This window comes from Anabrus simplex, chromosome 1 (assembly GCF_040414725.1).
Source record: "Anabrus simplex isolate iqAnaSimp1 chromosome 1, ASM4041472v1, whole genome shotgun sequence".
NCBI lineage: Eukaryota > Metazoa > Arthropoda > Insecta > Orthoptera > Tettigoniidae > Anabrus > Anabrus simplex.
This window is the reverse complement of record NC_090265.1, coordinates 564,224,710-564,245,917: the sequence shown is the minus strand read 5'-3', so window position 1 is coordinate 564,245,917 and position 21,208 is coordinate 564,224,710. Positions and strand designations below refer to the sequence as shown.

The following is a 21,208-nucleotide window of genomic DNA, read 5'->3' as shown; positions in this document are numbered from 1 at the left end:
TTTAAACCCACCGTCTCCCGAATGCAAGCTCATAGCTATGCGGCTAGGGTTGCCAGGGTTTTTAAATGCCAACAAGGGACAGGTCCTGTCGACACGACATAACGACATTTACTCAAGAAAACTCTGAGATATAAATTACTCTACTATAATTACATTGTAGGCAAAAACTTTGCCACAGTATTTTGCTGTTTCATTTTCTACAGCCGGGCTGAGTGGCTCAGACGGTTAAGGCGCTGGCCTTCTAACCCCAACTTGGCAGGTTCGAACCTGGCTCAGTCCGGTGGTATTTGAAGGTGCTCAAATACGACAGCCTCGTGTCGGTAGATTTACTGGCACGTAAAAGAACTCCTGCGGGACTAAATTCTGGCACCTCGGCGTCTCCGAAGACCGTAAAAGTAGTTAGTGGGACGTAAAGCAAATAACGTTACGTCATTTTCTACACGAAAAGTTTTAAATCCGTACTTTTCTTCACATGGTTAGGAGTGCGCAGCTGTTAGCTCGCATCCGGGAGATAGTGGGTTCGAATCCCACTGTCGGCAGCCCTGAAGATGGTTTTCCGTGGTTTCCCATTTTCACAACAGGCAAATGCTGGAGCTGTACCTTAATTAAGGCCACGGCTGCTTCCTTCCTATTTCCTAGGACTTTCCTATCCCATTGTCTCCATAAGAGCTATCTGTGTCGGTGCGACGTGAAGTAAATAGAAAAAAAAAGCACTTTTCTTCACTTTTAGCTTGTTTTCAATAATACCGAACCTCTCTTAAACGTCAACAAATTTCCGACAACAATGATCAAACTTAAGTGAGACTTGAATTTCTGACTTTACCGCAGTTGCTGAACATCTATTTCTTTCATTATTCCATTTGTTTTTAAGAACTCAAAAAATTATTTCAGCATACACATTTGAAGCACCTGTACTTAAAACATAAGATAAGTATATTTGGAACAGCGTCTAAATTAACTTTAGAGAAGAAAAATCACCAATAGTGTAGAATCCTGCCTGCTGTCATTTCTTGATGGTTACAGTACTTTTGCATCCATCTCTTTGTACAGGCCAGAGTAAAGTGTAGCTTCCACTGAAGTCCCAGTCTCATCCACGGCTGTGACAATATGGAAGCTGCTGGGGTATGGGTGGTGCTGATTAATGACATTCAGAGCACAACCAGTGTGTCTGAGTGTCATGAAAGGTGTTGCTCATAGGGTCAGTTGTGCTGCAGTAGCACTGTCTGGCCCAGTGAGGAAAGCAATGGCAAACTACCTCACTCCTCATCATGCCTAGTACGCCTCATTTTGGTACTGCCATTGGTTTTTGTGGTTTCCCTACAACTGCATAGCCTTTGGTGATGCTATTTGAGGATCCAACCAGCCTCTGGGCTGATGACTTAACAGACAGACAGTGTAGATTCGCTAAATGAAGAATGATGATCTGAAATGCTGGATCAGTAAATGCTAGTCTACTGTAAATAGCTACGTTTAACCATGGCAGAAGTGAGTTGTTTAAACAAGATACAAAAAGGGCGTCCCGTATGCTGTTAACGGGACAGTACTTCCGACCCTCAAATACGAAAAGTCCCGTATAATATGGGACACCCGGCAACCCTATACGCAACCCTAACCGTCTGGCCAACTGGCTCGATAGAGAAGTTTTATATTCATTGTGTTGCCAATGAGAAATGATATGGATTGATGACGATACATTCCTGTGTTAAGAGTCCTAATGATTAGGATTATCTGATCTTGTCGTCTAACAATTTTTGGCATTTGAAGGCACTAGTGCAGGAGAAGAAGAAGAGTGTTGGCACGCGACCTGGAGAAAGTGCATCCCCTGATCTGTACACGAGCCACGTCTGAGCAAGCTTTATATATAAGGTTGAGTGAGTCTCCCTCATTCTGTTAGTGTTGCTTCCTTCCGCCACTGCTACACCATGGTTAAGGTGAGTACACTGCGCCTTCTTACGACGTGGTTCTGTTTTATGTTTTTTTGTTTGTTATTTTTTTACTTTTGTCTTAGCCTTACATTTATTAATTTTTCCATCTTTTTCCGTTTTCTTATTTTCTTTGCTTATATTTCCTTTTATTTTCTAAGGACGACACACACACGCAATCCCCGAGCCAATGGTAATAACCAATAAAGTTTAAAATCCCTGACCCGGCCAGGGAATCGAACCCGAGACCCCTAGAACCAAAGGCCAGTACGCTAGCCAGTTAACCATGGAGCTGGACTTATGTTCAACCATTCAATAGAAATTATCATATTTGAAAAACCATACAGAAGGATACTTCTCTCTTTTCTTCCTCCCACACCTCGGTGGGGTCACAGGTGCCAACTGTGTAACACATGCCAGTTCGGCCCTGTTTTACGGCCCGAGCCCTTTCAGACTCCAACCCTGTGTGGAAGAATTTATTCACTGTCACGTGTTTCTCTGGTGATTCGTAGTGTGTTTAAGAAGAGTGCCAGCCCGAGTAGCTCAGACGGTAGAGCGCTGGCCTTCTGGTGGGATCGATCCCGGCTCAATCCGGTGGTATTAGAAGGTGTTCAAGTAAGTCAGTCTCGGGTCGGTAGATTTACTGGTGGTACAAAATTTCAGCACTTCGGCGTCTCCGAATGCCACCAAAGCAGTTAGTGAGACGTACTGTAATACCATTATTATTATTTTTCTTCTTTTTCCACCGACACAGATAGGTCTTATGGCGACGATGGAATAGGAAAGGGCTAGGAGTGGAAAGTAAGCGACCGTGGCCTTAATTTACAGCCCCAGCATTTTCCTGGTGTGAAAATAGGAAACCGCGGCAAGCAATCTTCAGGGCTGCAGACAGTGTAGCTGAAGCTACATAACCCAAACCTCACGGTTACTCGCTTGGTCATTATTAAATAATAATAATAATAATAATAATAATAATAATAATAATAATAATAATAATAATAATAATAATAATAATAATAATAATAATAATACTTGTTCTTCTTCTTGATCTGTTTACCCTTCAGGGTTGGTTTTTCCCTCGGACCCAGCGAGGGATCCCACCTCTACTGCCTCAAGGACAGTGTCCTGGAGCGTGAGACATTGGGTAGGGGATACAACTGAGGAGAATGACCAGTACCTCGCCCAGGCGGCCTCACCTGTTATGCTGAACAGGTGCCGTGTGGGGGGATGGGAAGATCGGAAGGGATAGACAAGGAAGAGGGAAGGAAACGGCCGTGGTCTTAAGTTAGGTACCATCCCGGCATTTGACTGGTGGAAAAGTGAGAAATCACGGAAAACCACTTCCAGGATGGTTACGGTGGGAATCGAACCCACCCCTACTCAGTTGAACTCCCGAAGCTGAGTGGACCCCGTTCCAGCCCTCGTATCACTTTTCAAATTTTGTGGCAGAGCCGGGAAACGAACCCGGGCCTCCGGGGGTGGCAGCTAATCACACTAACCACTACCCCACAGAGGCGGACATAATAATGTTTAAGAAAAGAGTCAGAGGAAAAAACAAGACGCAGTTAAAATCACTGGGAATCGAACCCGATACCCTCTGACCATTCATCCAAGGAGCCAGACTAGACAGTTTTATCTTTTATCATTTCATGAATTTGTAATTTTAATGTGTTTTATTTTAAATTGTTGTACAATGTGATTTTAGGCCCGTGAGTTATACATTTTCCGTACCGAGACTTTCTTTATACATAAAAACAGAAAGCTTGGAGTTTTTGTAAATATTAATCTTAAGCCATAAGCTACGAGGCCTATAATCTTATATAGAAACGGAATATTAAAATGGACCTTTCTCTTTCTAAAATCTCACTTGGAATGACTAGAATTTGAACCAAGCTAGCTATGCATCCGGAATATTGTCCCACGGGAGTTCGTTTACGTGTCAGTTAATCTGCCGACACGAGACCAGCGTCTTTGAGGATCTTCAAATACCACCGAACTGAGCTGCGTTCGAACCCGCCAACCTGAGCTTAGAAAGCCAGCACTCTACTGTTAGCGCTATTCAGCCGGCAGTCTTATAGACATATCATGTATCTCTCGCCTCTCCTATGTGTCTTTCCGGTATTATTTTGACAGAAAGTACTAGTTCTTTTCTCAAAACAAGCTAATATTTTTCGAGGTATAGTTTAATGTTAGTTTTCAATCCCTGCTGTCTTATTCTTTCTATTACAGTTAGTCCACTTAACAGGAATGTACCTGTAGCCTGAATTTCCTTTGATTTCATTCTTGAACAGTGGGATAGCAATACCCTTTACCCAGACATCTAGGATTTTCTCTTTCTTCCGTTTGGTATCAATTATTCCAAATAATACTGAAGTGTATTATTGTTAAGAAGGGCGAGGTTTAGGAAGAAGGGACAGAGGCCGGCATGTTGTGACAACATTGCAAATATATGCCATTTTGTGAATGAATTTATAATGTACAGACAACTACTTGTAGGATGGCCGAGAATAGAATTTGAAAAGTCTTCTTTGTCAAACTATTTTCACGAGAGTAGACGTCACAGCTGAGTAGCTTAACTGCTATTTTCTCACCCAGCCGGCCGTTGTTGAAATCCCAGTCAATGCAAGTGAACCTCGATGATTAGGATTCCACGTAAATCAACCGATCCCGCAACTTACGATTTAAGTTTATTATTATTATTGATAACAGTAATGTTATTGGTTTTACATTACATTAATTATTTTTACGGGTCTTTGGAGAGGCAGAGATGCTGGAGTTCCTTTATGTCCGGTAAATATACTGACTCGAGGCTAGCGTATTTGAGCGCCTCCAAATACCACCGAAATGAGTCGGGATCGAACCCGCAATCAACATGTGCTCCGAACAGATTTACGACCGTCTGGGCCATTCACCCTTGCAACGTTATTTTGTTTCGTGTGTCTCGTATTACTATATATTTTAATAGACGCTAAGGTGACGGAATTTTGTATCGTAGTAGTTCCTGAACGTGTTCGAAACCAACTGGAACATTTTAGACGTACGTGTGCCTCGTCCTTATCCACTAGGTCCTCCACGTTAGTTTTCAGAATTTTGGCAAGTAAATATACTAATACAAACGTTATGGTCTTGTTGATTTTAAGCACCCAAATTTGGCACTGACTGCTGGTAGGATTGAATCTGTCCTCTTGTGAAATGAAAGACACGACTAACCGACTATGCCACTAACCTCGGTGATTTAGGATTGTCACGTAAGAACTTTAAACTTGGTTTCTTTTCCATTCAAAGTTGGTGCTTTTCCTTCCATTCTGAGCGTCAGTACATACGCCCCCGACTCGTTGGCTGAACGGTCAGCGTACTGGCCTTCGGTTCAGAGGGACCCGGGTTCGATTCCAGGCCGGGTCGGGGATTTTAACCTTAATTAGTTAATTCCTACGGCACGGGGGCTGGGTGTATCTGTTGTCTTCATCATCATTTCATCCTCATCACGAGGCACAGGTCGCCTACGGGCGTCAAATAGAAAGACGTGCAGCTGGCGAGCCGAACCCGTCCTGGGATATCCCGGCACTAAAAGCCATACATTTCATTGAGTCGGAAGTCGCATCCAACTCAAACGAACACAAAGTAAATACGCTAATTCCTGTACTAAATGAACGAAGAACGTAACCTATTTTTGATCGGCCATCCTCAGAAATGTTTTCCTCTACTTTCTTTTTTGCTGTCTAAAATTGTAGTATTATGGCGGTATCATGCTTTTCCGATTGTGAAAATTTTAAAAGCGGTTTGTTTACGCAAATGAGGCCCTCTAGCTCGATTTTATGTAAACTAAACTATATGCAAGCCAAGTTCATTTCCTTATTTTTTGCGCCCGTGACATTCCCTAATTTGTTTGCAGATATTGAATTCGAATACCAAAGTAGTAGTGAATGGAGTGATAACACAGAAAAATGATTTATTGAATTTGTCAAGGGAGAGATGTAACAGCATCGTAATTAGCCACATGCTTTGATGATATGAAATTTCAGAACAAGTTTTAGAAGTTCGGAATTTAAATGCCCCATGAAGCCATCCTAGTATAAAATACCGTGGAAGCTTCAACACGAAGATTTAGGCTGTTGTTTAGCATTTGTCAGACCGAGAACGTAGCTGTGTGGTTTGTGCCCTGTAGATGTTAACTTGCATTTGGGAGATGGTAGGCTCGAACCCCACTGCTGGCAGCCCTGAAGATGGTTTTCCGTGGTTTCCCATTGTCACACCAGGAAAATGCAGAGACTGTGCCATAATTAGCCGGCCCCGCGGTGTAGGGGTAGCGTGCCTGCCTCTTACCTGGAGGTCCCGGGTTCGATTCCCGGCCAGGTCAGGGAAATTTACCTGCATCTGAGGGCTGGTTCGAGGTCCACTCAACCTACGTCATTACAATTGAGGTTCTATCCGACGATGTGGTGGCAGTCCCTGTCTATAAAGCCAAGAATAACGGCCGAGAGGATCTGTCGTGCTGACCACACGACACCTCGTAATCTGCAAGGCCTTCTGACTGAGCAGCGATCGCTTGGTAGGCCGTGGCCCTTCGGGGCTGTTGCGCCATGGGATTTGGTTTGGTGCCTTAATTAAGGCCAATTACTTCCCTCCCGCTCTTAGACCTTTCCTGTTCCACTATCGCCATAAGACCTATCTGTGAAGCAGATTGTAAATAATAAAAAAAAAAAAAAGGATACGAGTGAGCTGTGCATTTCTGGTGTTTAGTTGATCGTGCTATTATAGTATTGATACCCACAATCTGTTTTCCAGTCAATGAGCGGGTCAGGGATGGGATGAATGAAGCCCCCAACTTGCGGCGAGGATAGGAATTGTGCCGGCTGCCGAGGCCTGTCGCACTTCTCTGGGGGCAATGATTAATGACTGACAGATGAAATGAAATGATAGTGGAGAGAGTTGCTCGAATGAAAGATGGCAGGGAAAACCGGAGTACCCGGAGAAAAACTTGTCCTGCCTCCGCGTTGTCCAGCACAAATCTCACATGGAGTGATCGCGATTTGAACCACGGTATCCAGTGGTGAGAGGCCGGCGCGCTGCCACCTGAGCCACGGAGGTTATCGCTATTATATTATTTTTTCTTGTTTCGTTTCGGCCAACTAAGGACCACGTCATTTCAACTGTTTCCCTTGAGCTTTAATGTTGGTCCAGTATTCCTTCATTCGTATACGGTTTTGCTCGTTTCGCTCTTTCGTCCATGCCTTTCCAGTTTTCATCTTCGGCTTTGGTTGGAAACTCTGATGTTCTTGGAGTTTTTTCTTAAGTGGGACACGCTCCTGGATATCTTCAAACGAGATCCTAGTCTCCTGCAGATCATTCTGTACCTCACTGAACCATGTCCCCTTTGCCTTTTTCTCTTGGAGGAATGTGAAAATGCGGTTGGTTAACCGTGTTGAATTCATTCGGGCCATGTGTCCATAAAAAGTAATCCTCCTTTTTCGCATCACATCGGTTATTTTCTCCACATGCGAGTACAACTCCTGGTTGTGCCGTCTCCTAAACTCGCCGTTGTCTTTGACTGGACCTAAGATTTTTCTCAAAATCTTTCTTTCCTTGGCCTCCAATTTCTCCATCATGCCTTTTTTGTTCATGGCGAGACATTCCGCTGCATACAGAGCCTCTGGCCGAATGACAGTACAATAGTGTTTGATTTTTGCATTCAGAGATATAGATCTTCTGTTATAGACATTTTTAGTCAGATGGTAAGCCATTTCCATTTTATTTTATTATTATTATTATTATTATTATTATTATTATTATTATTATTATTATTATTATTATTATTATTATTATTATTGCCGTTGTAAAAATATATATCTTACTGGAGTGAAATCCTATTTCAGTTATAATAAATGTTGATTGTGTTCAATTGTGCTTTATCTAGTATTAATAAGGTTAGTATTAATTATGATTCTAATGTAAATACTAATTGCTTGAGTGTAAAAGAAGGCCTAATGGCCTTAACTACGCCAATAAAGACGTTTTTTCCTATCTATCTATCTATCTATCTATCTATCTATGTATTAGGTAGCATTCCGGCATTCGGCCTCATTTGACGCAGAGAACCACCCAAGTCGTCTTCAATAGGAAGTCATGTTTAAATCAATTTCCTTCATAAATTATTCTCACTAGATAGAATACAGTCATCCTCCCCCAAGATTTAAATATTCCACGACAGAACCGGGAATTGGAATCTAATAGACCTACGTCATTGTCTAGACCACGATGTTAGTGTAACATCTTTCTCAATGGTAATTATGGAGTGTCCCGCTGCTACTAAGACTCGGAAGCAACATGGACACATACTGTAGAATATTACTGCATACCTCCTTATCCTCAGATCCCTGATATTGAAACTCGTTATAAATAACTGATCAATTGTACGGGTCCACGGCTAAATGTTTAGTGTGCTGGCATTTGGTCCAGAAGGTGCCGGGTTCGATTCCCGGCCGGATCTGAGATTTTAACCTTAAATAGTTAATTCCGTTGGCTCGGGGTGTTTGTGCTGTCCCGAACATCACTGCAACTCACACACCACACATAACACTACCCTCCACCATGCAGTTACCTACACATAGCAGGTGCCGCCCACCCTCATCGGAGGGTCTGCCTTACAAGGGCTGCACTCGGCTATAAATAGCTGCACGAAATTAAAATTATTATTAAACTGATCAATTTACCTTGTTCCAGATTACGTCGTTGAGTGCTGTGCTTCTTGTACTGTCACAAGCTAGCGCCCAGTTTCCAGGATCCAATCAACAAGCACCTTCTTTCAATGGACTCCAGTATTCGCAGCAAGGTGGTGCTTTCGCTCATTACCAGCAGCAGGCTAATTCTATCCCTACTTTCGGAACACCAGGTGTATACAATGGCCATTATGCTACTCCAGAAGCCTTCCCTCAACCCAGTAGCGCAGGGCAATACAGCGGCCCCAGTCCTCAGCAGGCGCAGCAACCTTACAACAATCACATCACCGTCGCTCAGCCTCAACCACAGGCTCAACCTGCCAGCATACCTCAGCAGCATCAGCAACAAATAGCATCTGCTTTCCCCAACTTTCCCAGGGAGAGTGCCAATGCCATCGCCAGCCCTCCAGCTGGAAAGTCTGGCGCCAGTCAACTGGGCATCAACTTCTCATCGGCAGCGCAAGTGTCTCAGCTGAGGTTTAGTGGGCCGGGAATTAACTTCTCTTACTAAACTTTAAGATTGCAACATTGAAACGCGTGCTTCGGAACAGTGTTGTACCTTATATCCGAGTATAACTTCCAAGTTTAAAATTACTGTATGCTTGTAGCCACGAATAGCTCCGATCCTTCCTTTATACGGATTCTGTCCAATAGAATTTCAAGCCCAAATGTATTAAATTCTGCTCTTTAAACATGTTCTCTTTTCTCATAAATTTGAACGTAAATGAATGTATCTGTGGCATCAGAAATCCTCTAATAATATTATGTACCTCTTTGAGCTTTTCTGCCTGTATCACTCTATTATTATTATTATTATTATTATTATTATTATTATTATTATTATTATTATTATTATTATTATTATTATTATTATTATTTTGACCAGAGCCAGGTTTCTCTCCAAGCCATGTGATATTACTAATCTCAGTTGTTGCACTAAATCATTCACAAATTAATTCACTTTCCCCGAAATGATTGATCTCAATTGGGCCTGCTTCTGTGTGAAGGCTCAGTCTCATGGCCCTTGGTCCATATTAGGTGTTTTGGTTTAAGGGATATGCATCGAAGTTGTATACTTAATTAATGATGGGGGGGCAAAAAGATAGCACGATACCTCTCTCGGACACATTGAATCGAGAAATAACAAGAGGGAAGGTGAAAGAAAAACTTTTCATAACCATACAGATTAACCTAAGGCCTTGTGCTTGTCACCAATTGGTAGTTAGATTCATCAAAATACACACAATAAGAAACGACAGCAAATATTATTATCATCATCATAATCATATCAGGGCCATGCCATGTCGATGCTATTTGCTTCCTGCTCTTGATAGCTTTTGCACCCTGTTATATGTTTTATTTCATCCAGCATTTTTTGTTGGTCTCCCTCTGGTTTTCTTCCTCAAGCTCTTGCCTTCAACTATGTTTGTGATAAACGCATTGTGCTCTAGCAAAAGACCAAAAATTGTTTTCTTTCCCTGAATTGTGTCTATGAAATGCCTGCATTCTCTGACTATGCTGAGACATTTTCGTTAGTTTTGCTTTCTGTCTAAGAAGTTCTGGCCAGTTTCCCCCAAATCCGCGACTCCATGGACTCTAAAAACTTGTGGTCTGTTTTTTTAATAATGCCCCGCTCTCACAGCCCTATACAAGCTCTGGAATTTAGGATGCCTCCTGGTTACTGCTTTAGCGCTTGTGGACTCACTCTTAATAGCATACGTAACGGTAAACGTCATTATCATGCATTTTGCATTCATGAAAAAACGTGAAAGCATTGAATTATATATAATCATTTTTTAAACCTTCAGCATAGTCATTGTAATAATTTCTCTCTTCTTGTTTACTTTCCAGTTTGAATCCTAAATTATTCATAATTTTAATTTATTTCTAAACATAATTCGGTTGGATATTATTTTCAAACTTCCTTCGTATTAAATATCTAACATTCCTTAATCGTAATCGAATTTATTCTTATCTTACTGTTTGTATGAAATTAATCCCAAAAATCGAGTAATTTATAATGCTATAAAGTTATCTTTATGTCCACCAACTCGAATATTAGTAATCGACAATAAGTTCTCAAACAATAACCTTAGCAGCTCACGGTACTACAGTGTTTACTTTTCTGTTATTTATATTTCAACAAAATTAGCACAAATAAGCAAATATCATAACCACTGAAGGAAAAGAGCACAGCCATCTGAGAGAATTGAAAGACCTTAGCATTTGAATTATGTACATACAGAGTGAAACAGAACTTCACCGACAATCTTTTGGAGGTTGTTCAGGGATACTTTCTGAGTATATTGATAAAAACGGACCCGTGGTCTCCGGTGGCTCATTACAGAATAACTGCATTTCGTTTGGTTTGTTGTCCCAGTTAGCTTTGTATCTGTATTGCACTGAAAATAACAGCAAAGTTTTTTTAATCCGTCCTAAATGCTAGTTCTTGACAGACGCCTGGGTGTCGGAATTTTGTCCCGCAGGAGTTGTTTAACGTGCCGGGAGCCAACGGCACGGAGTTGTTACATTTAAAACACCTTTTAGAGGCATACTACAGGCCTTTTTAACTGTTGTGAAAGTATTTTCATAGAAACAAGGATGATCGAGGTAACATATCGAACACATAATTATATTATTACCCTGTACCGAGCCAACGGTGACCACGGGTTCCTGATACCAACATACTCAGAATGTATCGATGAACAACCTCCGAAAGTTCGGTGGAGTTCAAATCCACCCTGTATAGAGGCGGTAGTCCTTTAAACAACTCCCAAGTATAATCATGGCTATAGTACAACATAAAAGTAGAAAATATCAGTAAGTTATTACACTAAATTGTTTTTGAATGTTATATTATTTTTATTTTATTTTTTTGAAACTTTCAAGCGAAATTCTTCTCGGTTGTAAGGTACTCTATGTCTTAATTTATTGTTACTTGTATTTTATTATATTATTGGATTATGTTTAATTATACCTACATTTGTATATAGTTTATGTGATCCGAATAAAATACGTTAAATGTTTTTAGAGAATATTCCTTTAATGTTCCCACAGTAATGTTAATTTTACTGTAACTGAATCTGAGTTAAAATTAATCCTTACCACTGCTTTAGGAAAATAACTCTATACGCACATGTTAAGGAGGTGCATGGTAACATAGTACCTTTATTTCCTCCTGACCCATACAGAATTCTCCCAGTTAGATCATTATCGCTGGAGATAATATTAAAAAACACAAACAAACAAGGTGTAAAGAACTAGTCTACTTCTTGCTGCACGTGTGCCTGCATGGGTGAACTCTCCATTAACCCTCCCTACCCCAGTCCCATCGCGGATAACCAACAACCTGGGTGCGAAGCCCCTCTTACAAGCCACCGATCTCCTGCCCAACAATCACCCTAGCCAGCCCTCTTCCCTTCTCTCTATGGAATCCAGTAGCATAGGAGGCTATCATAAAAAAAGCATGCTTCCTTAAGGATACGCACATATTATCGTATACATTTCGAGAAAGGATCTTGTAAAGCAACTCACTCATTAGTGTGACCAGATACACTTCGAGTTAAGTACCCTGCACTTGTATTAATTTTCATGCTGAGTTAAATTCCAGTTTCAAAGAAGCAAGTTTGTAGTTTCATATGACTTTTGATAACATTATCATAGCTATGGGACATCTAATTTAGTGCGAAATCCGATCCACAGGAATGTGGCTTTCATCTCAAATATCTCGCAGTATTGGCCGGCATTCGAACTACTGGCGCTTTGGTGAGAAGCCGATGATGATACCACTGGGCTATCACGCCCTCATTTCCTTATTTTATTGGGATTGAAAAATAAACAATGTAATATGTGTATGACGTGGAGTTATATCAAGTTTGATTGAAATCAATCATCCATAAACCATCTTTGGGACCACACAAAAGCGTATCGTGAACGGGTGTTATCGAACCCCAAACACAAAATATAGTAACCGAGCTCGATAGCTGCAGTCGCTTAAGTGCGGCCAGTATCCAGTATTCGGGAGATAGTAGGTTCGAACCCCACTGTCGGCAGCCCTGAAGGTAGTTTTCCGTGGTTTCACATTTTCACACCAGGCAAATGCTGGGGCTGTACCTTAATTAAGGCCACGGCGGCTTCCTTCCCAGTCCTAGCCCTTTCCCGTCCTATCGTCGCCATAAGACATATCTGTGTCGGTGCGACGTAAAGCCAATAGCAAAAAAAATATAGTACCTCAGTATAAAATTCACCACAATTACCACAAAATTATCGCTAAATTTACAATGATAAGAAAATATTGTATGCTTTAAATGATCATCTCTATTCGCGTTATTGCTTGCAAGATATTTGGACCAAGTGAGTTGGCTGTATGGTTAGGGTCGCAGCTGTGAGCTTCCTTTCTGGAGATGGTGGGTTCGTACTCCACTGTCGGCATCCCTGAAGTTGGTTTTTCGTGTTTTCCTATTTTCACACCAGGCAAATATTCTAGGGCACGGCCGGTTCCTTCCCATTCCTAGGCCTTTCCTATCCTATCATCGCCAAAAGACCTTTCTGTGTCGGTGCGATGTAAAGCAAATTGTAAAATTGATACCAGATGGCCCTCCAGCCCCGAACTTTCTACTTATGTGTTCAGTACGCACTAATGATGAACGGGATGCCTGCTCACTGGTTTACAAAGGAGCACTACAACATGCTATATTTCGGATCTTAAACAAATAGCAGTCATTTTACTACACACGTTCTGTAACAGGATGCGTTGGAAAATACGCAGAAGGTGCAGGAAATCAAGTATAATAACTCATATAATAATAACAGAGTGTCAAAAGGAAGGCATGGGTGGTGTACAGCTAGGTTACAAGAAAGACAACCTGAACATCGATTGTTTGGCTTTTACCGAAGATATGGTGATCTTAAGCGAAACAGCAGATCAAGGTAAGAAGATGTTACACAAGCTCGAAGAAAGGCAGTACTGAAAGTATCATATGATAAGACTCGAGTAGTGAACACACTGACAGACTGAGAAATGGAACACGGTAAGACAAAGAAAGTATCCAAATTCAAATATCCCGGTGATTGGGTACAGTTCAATATTGTTGGTGATGAAGCGAATGAGAGTAGGATCAGGAAAATGGAATTAGCTTACAAACTCACACAAAACGTATACAACAAAAAATCATTGTCGATAAGAACAAAATTAAGACACTACAATACAATAAAAAGGCCAGAAGCACTGTGTGCATCGGAATGTCTAACCCAAAACAGAAAAACAGAAGGTGAGGAGATGAGGAAGATAGAAAGGAAAATCTTACGTAAGATATTAGGTCCTAGGAAAACAGGTGACATCTAGAAGAAAAGAAGGAATGAAGAACTGTACAAAATATTCATGAACTGACTGATGAAATGAGAAAGAGACGACTGACGTTTGCTGGACTCATTCATCGGATGAGTAACGACAGATTGGCAAGAGCATATGGGAGTACACTAGGAAATTCAAGAGCATAACAACCTGGACGAAAGAAGTTATCAAAGGTCTTACTGAACTAGGTTTAAATACCGAAAGCATGTTGAATAGAAGCAAGTTCCGGAAAATAGTTGACAGACACAGGGAATTTCAGAAACCAGAGAAGCAACAACGAACATTGACAGACCAACAGAGGGAGGCTAGAAGTCAAAATATGAAGAGGTTTTGGGAGCAGAAGAGACAGGAAGCCGTGAAGCGTGGTCCATAGAAGGCAAAAACGAATGTAAAAACTCACATCTATATACACGTACAGACACTCCCCTCCATGAAAGGTACGCTTGCAGATTATGCCTTAAACGATCCACTAGCTCTTCATTGCAATTCTGTTCGCAATAATAGACCTGCATGTATAGGCAGGTGCTATTTGGAAACTGCTGCGTATAACATCTGCGACGTTCTGCTGCATTCCGACCAGATTCTCCATAGATTAAAATTATCCCTGTGTATTCGTTGTTGCTCAATACACCAGCCATTGTCGATATGTTGACGGCAACTGTAATGCTACTGTACCAAATACCAGCGTACAATGCGTTCGAAAATGAGGTTTACTAACGCAAGGGGGTGCATTAGATGGGTAGCGCTGAGGAACATGTAGCGAGAGGCTGTCCAGTTGTTATCTCGTCGTATACTGACTTCACCTACCTGCAGGCAGTAATACCCCTGTGAAAATCAGTTATTAGACATTCCATGCATCATTAGTGCATGCGGGACACTCATAAGTAGAAAGTAAGGCGCCGACGGGGCAACTGGTATATATTTTATATTTGGAAGGCTGTATATTTGAGGTAACCCTTGGCCAAGAACATCTGCCCATTCTACCCTGTTATTATTATTATTATTATTATTATTATTATTATTATTATTATTATTATTATTATTATTATTATTATTATTATTATTATTATTATTATTAAACAGCTCTTAAATAGCATATTGGCGTTGTGTGGATCTTGATTGTTTTCTTTCTTTGACTTTATTCGTGGTGATTATCAAACGTGTACTGAGCTCGAACTGTATACAATTTAGTACGCATTCCGCATTGAATATTGTGGTAGGAACAGTGCTCGAATGTAATTTCGATCACTTTATGAGGAGAAGCAGCAGAAACACCAGCGGTAAACAGACTGGTAAGATTAAGAAACAGTATAACACATGCTTGGGAAGAATCCGAGGGTATGAACTCGAGGTAAACATCCACCGCTGTTGACTAGGCATTAGCTCTTTGATTTATAACTTAGTTCTGGTTAAATTAAGTGAAGAAGAATCAACTCCCAGTAATGGATTCATTAAAATTATCACATGATTGTAAGTGGAAGGTAAAAAGTAAGTGTGTGGTTAAGTTAATTATGGAGTGAAAATAAGCGTGAAGAAAAGTAACACAGTGGTTATGACTAGGAAAGAAAGAGAAGGAAAATGTACAGTAAAATTGGAGGAAAAGAACTGGAAATTTTGGAAAGCTTCTAGAACTTGAGGAGAGAACTGATGTAGGATGTAACGTTAGACATGGAGATCATAAAAATTATACAACAGGGAAGTACATTTTACCATAGTGTGAGGAACTTAATCTTGAAGAAAGAAGTAGCAAGGAAGTGTAAAGTGCAGCAGGGACCTGTACCCTGATAAAAAGATCGGAGAGTAAAATCCAGGTCGATTTTTAAGATAATACAAAAGTCAAAAAATTACAGAGTAAGAAATGAGTGTGTCAGGAAGAAAATCGGAGTAGATAAGCTGCCAGACTAAATGAAAAGAAACAAACTGAGATGGTTTGAATATGTTAAGGGCATGGAAGAAGAAAGGATTCCCAAGCCGATGATGGAGGCTAAGATTGAAGGAAAAGAACCTACACTAGGATACTTGGACTCGATCAGGAATAGCATAATAATAAGGAACCTGGTTTGGAACAGAATTGAGAAGCAGCAATGATGGTTGGATAAAGGAAGATGGAAAGGTTCCGTAAACATCCCAACCTAGCTGGAGCTAGAAATGGAAAACATGGTGTTGATTGTTGGCAGCATTGTCATAAAACATCCTTTAATATGTAAGTAAGCAGAACTGTTTCTTCTTTTCAACCCTTTATTAATTTATTCATTTCTCACATACGTTGACATTATTCTACTGTACATAACATCTTGATATTTTGTAGATGAACACCATAAGAAGAACTAGTTTACGTTACACACCTTTAAATACACAAGCCATGTTTTATTAATTATTCAAATCTCTGTTTGTAGTTATACGTTCACAGATGAAAGCCCGCTCGGCATCGCAGTCCCAATTGTAGAGAAGGGAGTCATGGAGTGCCGTACCACAAGAACCCCTCGAGGTGCTGGGTGCTCCAAGGTACCATCTACTGCTGTTCACCCGATCACCTATTCAGACACAGAGAGGAATAAAAATGCGTAATAAATTGTAAAGTTCAACAAAGATGGTTCCTCCATATGACGAAATAGAGCACTCCGGGTATCGTCAAATGATTTCATAGTAATCCGGAACTTGCTCAATTAAATTAAATATAATTAGGTTGTTTCTTTTTCAGGTATAATACCATTATGTTTTATTTTGCAGGTCGTTTGTAAATGTATTACTCAAAATTAGTTTCTGCAGACTGAAGAACATAACAGTTATAAAATAACTGAGTCTAAACTAAAAGGAAATAGCTTCAGATAAAAAAAAAGGTAGGTTGATGGGACATATCTTGACACATTCAGTAGCTGTTCAGTCTTTTTGAGGGAAATAACATCAAATAAAAGCCAAGCAAAAAGCAAAGTCATCTCCATGCAGGCCATGAAGGCCCTTGGAGGGGTAGAAGGTAAAGGTTTCCACTATCCTTAACCTCGGCACTTACTGGGGTAGAGTGGTTAGCTCTATGCCCGGCCGCCTTTGCCGCCAGGAATTAACCTGGTACTCATTTTTGGTGTAGGCTGAGTGAACCTCAGGGCCATGTGCACCGCCGGAAGTGGAAATCTTGTTTCTTAAATTTTACCACTTCGTGACGGGGATTCGAACCCACGTCCTTCCGGGCGAACCGAGCACGCCTTTACCGCCTCGGCCAAGCAGCCCCTACATCAAATAAAAAGTGGTGTCAAATTTCCCTTCGGAAAAATAAATTATATAAATATGTATTTCAATAAATTAAACTCAAATTAATGAACACTGAATTTTCACGACCGCAACCGACGCGAAATCGGGAGATTATGAGTTCAGACAGCACTGGTGTCCGGTTGGCCACTTTTGTTCTGTAGGTAACATCTTTTCACTATTTACTATATGTACTGAACATGACCTAATGCGCGGAAGTGTATTTCTGGGACTAAAATTGATAACGATTGGTTTTCTTGCATCTAACGAATAATTTTCGAGAGACATGTGTTTGTAATTTGGAGTCAACAAGTGCATCGGTAGGGTAAAACTGAGACAGACCCTGTGGAACTACTACGAATGAAATAATTTCTCTAGAACATGATGAGATGAGATCACTTTGATAAAAAGAGGCTTGTTCATGCATCTCAGTCATGGCCATCCATCAATACTCCACATCACAGCCTGCATGGTTGCTACGTAACACCGCGTCACAGATTTTGTATCGCAAATTTCATGACGCAAATTTTCAGATGACCCCCAACCGTACGACATATTTATGTGGAAAAGTATGTTCTAGGTTAGGCACAGCGTTAGGGCACACAATGGGCACTACAAAATAAACTGACTATCCCAACAACATGCCGCGTGCTTCAGGTACATACACATCAGTAAGTAAGGTGGCCTAAGGTAGCAGGTGTTTCGGCGTGGCAGATTATCAGTCCGAACTCCCGATGTGGCTGCAACCTCCCTGCTTCATCTGCACAGCGGGACGATCTACTCTAAAGGAGAGAGCCTCAAGCAATGTAATACAAACTCGTGTCTTCATCCCGAGTGGTGCAGCTCTTGTCAGGCACACCTTCACCATTTCAACCACATACCAGCCCTCCTGCCATTCTTAAGTTTCTGTCTGTACCGGGAAACGAACCCGGGCCCCCGAGGATGGCAGCTAATAACACTAACCGTTACGCTACGGAGGCGGACGAGCAATGTAATGAATAACGTAAATAAACAGTGCTGCAATACCATTTTATTTACAAAAAAATGTTCAGATTCTCCCACCCTACTGTTCAGTACAAAGCGCCATACGCCCCACAGTGATTTCTCGCATTCTCGACGGCATGAATACGTGACACTTTCACTTGTTGCCCTAAACCTTTCCACAACATCTGCTGATGAGATTATGTTGCTTAAATTTTGTGCCTCACAACAACAACAAATCCATTTCTTTGACTTTTCCAATACAATAACAGCCCATCCACTAACTCGACTTTACCATAACGTCCCTTCATCATCCAATAACAAACAACGTGCAACCGAAGAAACATGCTCTAATATGAGCGAAGTCATAACGTTGACAAATACTGCTCACCTCGAGCTCAGTGCTTTACCCCCCATCTAATGAGCCCCAGAAAGACTCGTTTGCTTGTAGCAATGTATGGTAACGCTTTTATTTTTCATCTTTGATGTATTAATTTATTTTGTTCTTTAAATTTACATCGATCGAGTGAAAAAATCACATTCTCACCGCCAACAAGTCAGTACTGGAAAGCATGATTTCTAACCACTCAGATCACTGAGAACAGCGACGAGCTAATCATTGGTCTTGTGGACACAGGTCTTTACATTACTGAGAAAAGTGACGAGCTGATCACTGTTCTTGTGGTCACAGGTTTTTACATTATTGAGAAAAGTGACGAGCTGGTCATTGTTCTTGTAGTCACTGGTCTTCACTTACTGAGAACAGTGACGAGCTGGTCATTATTCTTTAGTCACAGGTTCTTGAGTTACTAAGAAAAGTGACGAGCTGAGCTGGTCGTTAGTAAGAAATATATTTCATCCGTATTGACACAGTATTCAGGAGAATAGGAGAGGAATTATCCACTTTTCAATACAAAATTAAATAGAAGAACTAAAAATCCCAACACTTCATATGTATGAGACCAGTTTCGACCCTTATTCTAATGAGATAACATTCACGAAATTTGACAGAGCTTTTATCGGCTCGCATTTAGTAATTTAAAGTGCTTTTAAGCCCTGTGTAAGTAGTATTTTAACGTGTTTTATGTTTTAGGGCGTTTATTTAGTTTTAAATATTTTGTATACTTTTATTAAATAGCCGATTTTGAATTACGTGGCTGAAGATGACCCTACGCAAGGGTCGAAACCGGTCCCATACATATGAATTGGTATAATTTTTAGTTATTCCATTTAGTTTTGTATTGAATGGTGGATAATTCCTCTCCTATTCTCCTGAGCAGGTCGTTGTTCTTGCTGTCACTTGTCTTCATTTACTGAGAATGGTGACGAGCTGCTCATTGCTCTTGAGGACACAGGTTCCTATGTTACTGAGAGCAGTGACAAACTGGTCGTTGTTCTTGTGGTGACAGGTTCTTACATTACTGAGAACGATGACAACCTGGTCATTGTTCACATAGTCACAGATTCATACATTACAGAGAACAGTGACAAGTTGGTCATTGTTCTTCTGGTCACAGGTTCCGAGAACAGTAACGAGCTGGTCATTGTTCTTGAGGACACAGGTTCCTATGTTACTGAGAGCAGTGACAAACTGGTCGTTGTTCTTGTGGTGACAGGTTCTTACATTACTGAGAACGATGACAACCTGGTCATTGTTCACATAGTCACAGATTCATACATTACAGAGAACAGTGACAAGTTGGTCATTGTTCTTCTGGTCACAGGTTCCGAGAACAGTAACGAGCTGGTCATTGTTCTTGCGGTCACAGGTTCCTACCTTACTGAAAGCAATAAACAGATGATCATTGTTCTTGAGGTCACAGTTTCCTACATTACTGAGAACAAGGTGGTGGCCGTTATCACAGTCATAGATACGCACACATCTTTACTTACCGAGAACGGTGACGAACTGGCCGCTGTTGTCAGGATCATAGACCCCTATCTGAACGTTGTTCCAGCCAGTGCTCTCTATCGCGTCTCTGTGATGTTCGTGTAGTTTTCTGAATATTTCTGCTTCCACTTCAGAATCGATCACCATGAGATGAGCACCTTCTTCTTCACACGTCTCCTTAGCTCTCTGCCAGGTCATCTTTTCGGTGTGCACCTTGTAGTAGCCCACGCCGGGAAGTCCAACGTAGCCACCTACCGACCCTGATGGTAACAGTAACATGATGTCATTAATCAGGAACAAAGGCTGGACACCTAGAAGCGGCTATAGGTTTAAACATGTTTTTTGTGTTGCTGTTTTACGTCGCACTGACACAGAGAGGTCTTGTGACAACGATGGATTAGGACAGAGCTAGGAATGGGAACAAGTGTAGCCTGGTGGGAAACTACGAAAAAACCCATATTCAGGGGTGTGTGATTCGAACCCACTATATTCCAAATGCAAGCTCATAGCCACGTGACCCAAACCGCTAGGCAACTCACTGGGTGTCAGTTATTAATGTTATCTCATGTTCGTACGTAAAACGAAAGACGTGAAATGAAGCAGCCGGTGATCATTGGAAGTTTAATGTACACAGAGCTGTATATTACAACAAAATTAGTGAAAGTTCAAGATTTATTTATTTATTTATTTATTTATTTATTTATTTATTTATTTATTTATTTATTTATTTATTTATTTATTTATTTATTTATTTATTGATTTATTTATGTATTTATTTATTTATTTATTTATTTTGCTGGTGGTTTCACCTCCCGCTCACAATCAAAGGTTTTCGGCGACGCAAGTATATGAAAGGGCTAGGATGGAAAGGTAACGTCCGTAGCCTTAATTAAAATACAGTACATCACCATCATTTACCTGATGTAAAAATGGGAAACTACAGAAAACAATCTTCAGGGCTGCCGACGGTAGGATTCAACCCACCAACTCCCGAATGCGAGCTCACAACTACACAACCCTAACCACACAGCCAACTCGCTCGGTAACAGTTAAAGTATATTTATTCATTCTTATTTAAGTCTACTTGCTGTATCTGTCATTG

The 21,208-nt window shown here is 40.9% G+C and overlaps 1 protein-coding gene across 1 annotated transcript in view; it reads right to left on the bottom strand.

Moving 5' to 3' along the window:
• Nucleotides 1-16,238: 16,238 nt before the first annotated feature.
• The window catches only part of LOC136869837 (hemolymph lipopolysaccharide-binding protein), a 35,404-nt gene continuing 30,434 nt past the window's right edge, over nt 16,239-21,208 (bottom strand). The window contains exons 5-6 of the mRNA XM_067144879.2: nt 20,109-20,366; nt 16,239-16,525 (exon numbers count right to left, since the gene is read on the bottom strand). Of these exons, the coding sequence (XP_067000980.2) occupies nt 16,362-16,525; nt 20,109-20,366 (422 nt within the window). The 3' untranslated portion in view covers nt 16,239-16,361. The remainder of the gene's footprint in view (nt 16,526-20,108; nt 20,367-21,208) is intronic.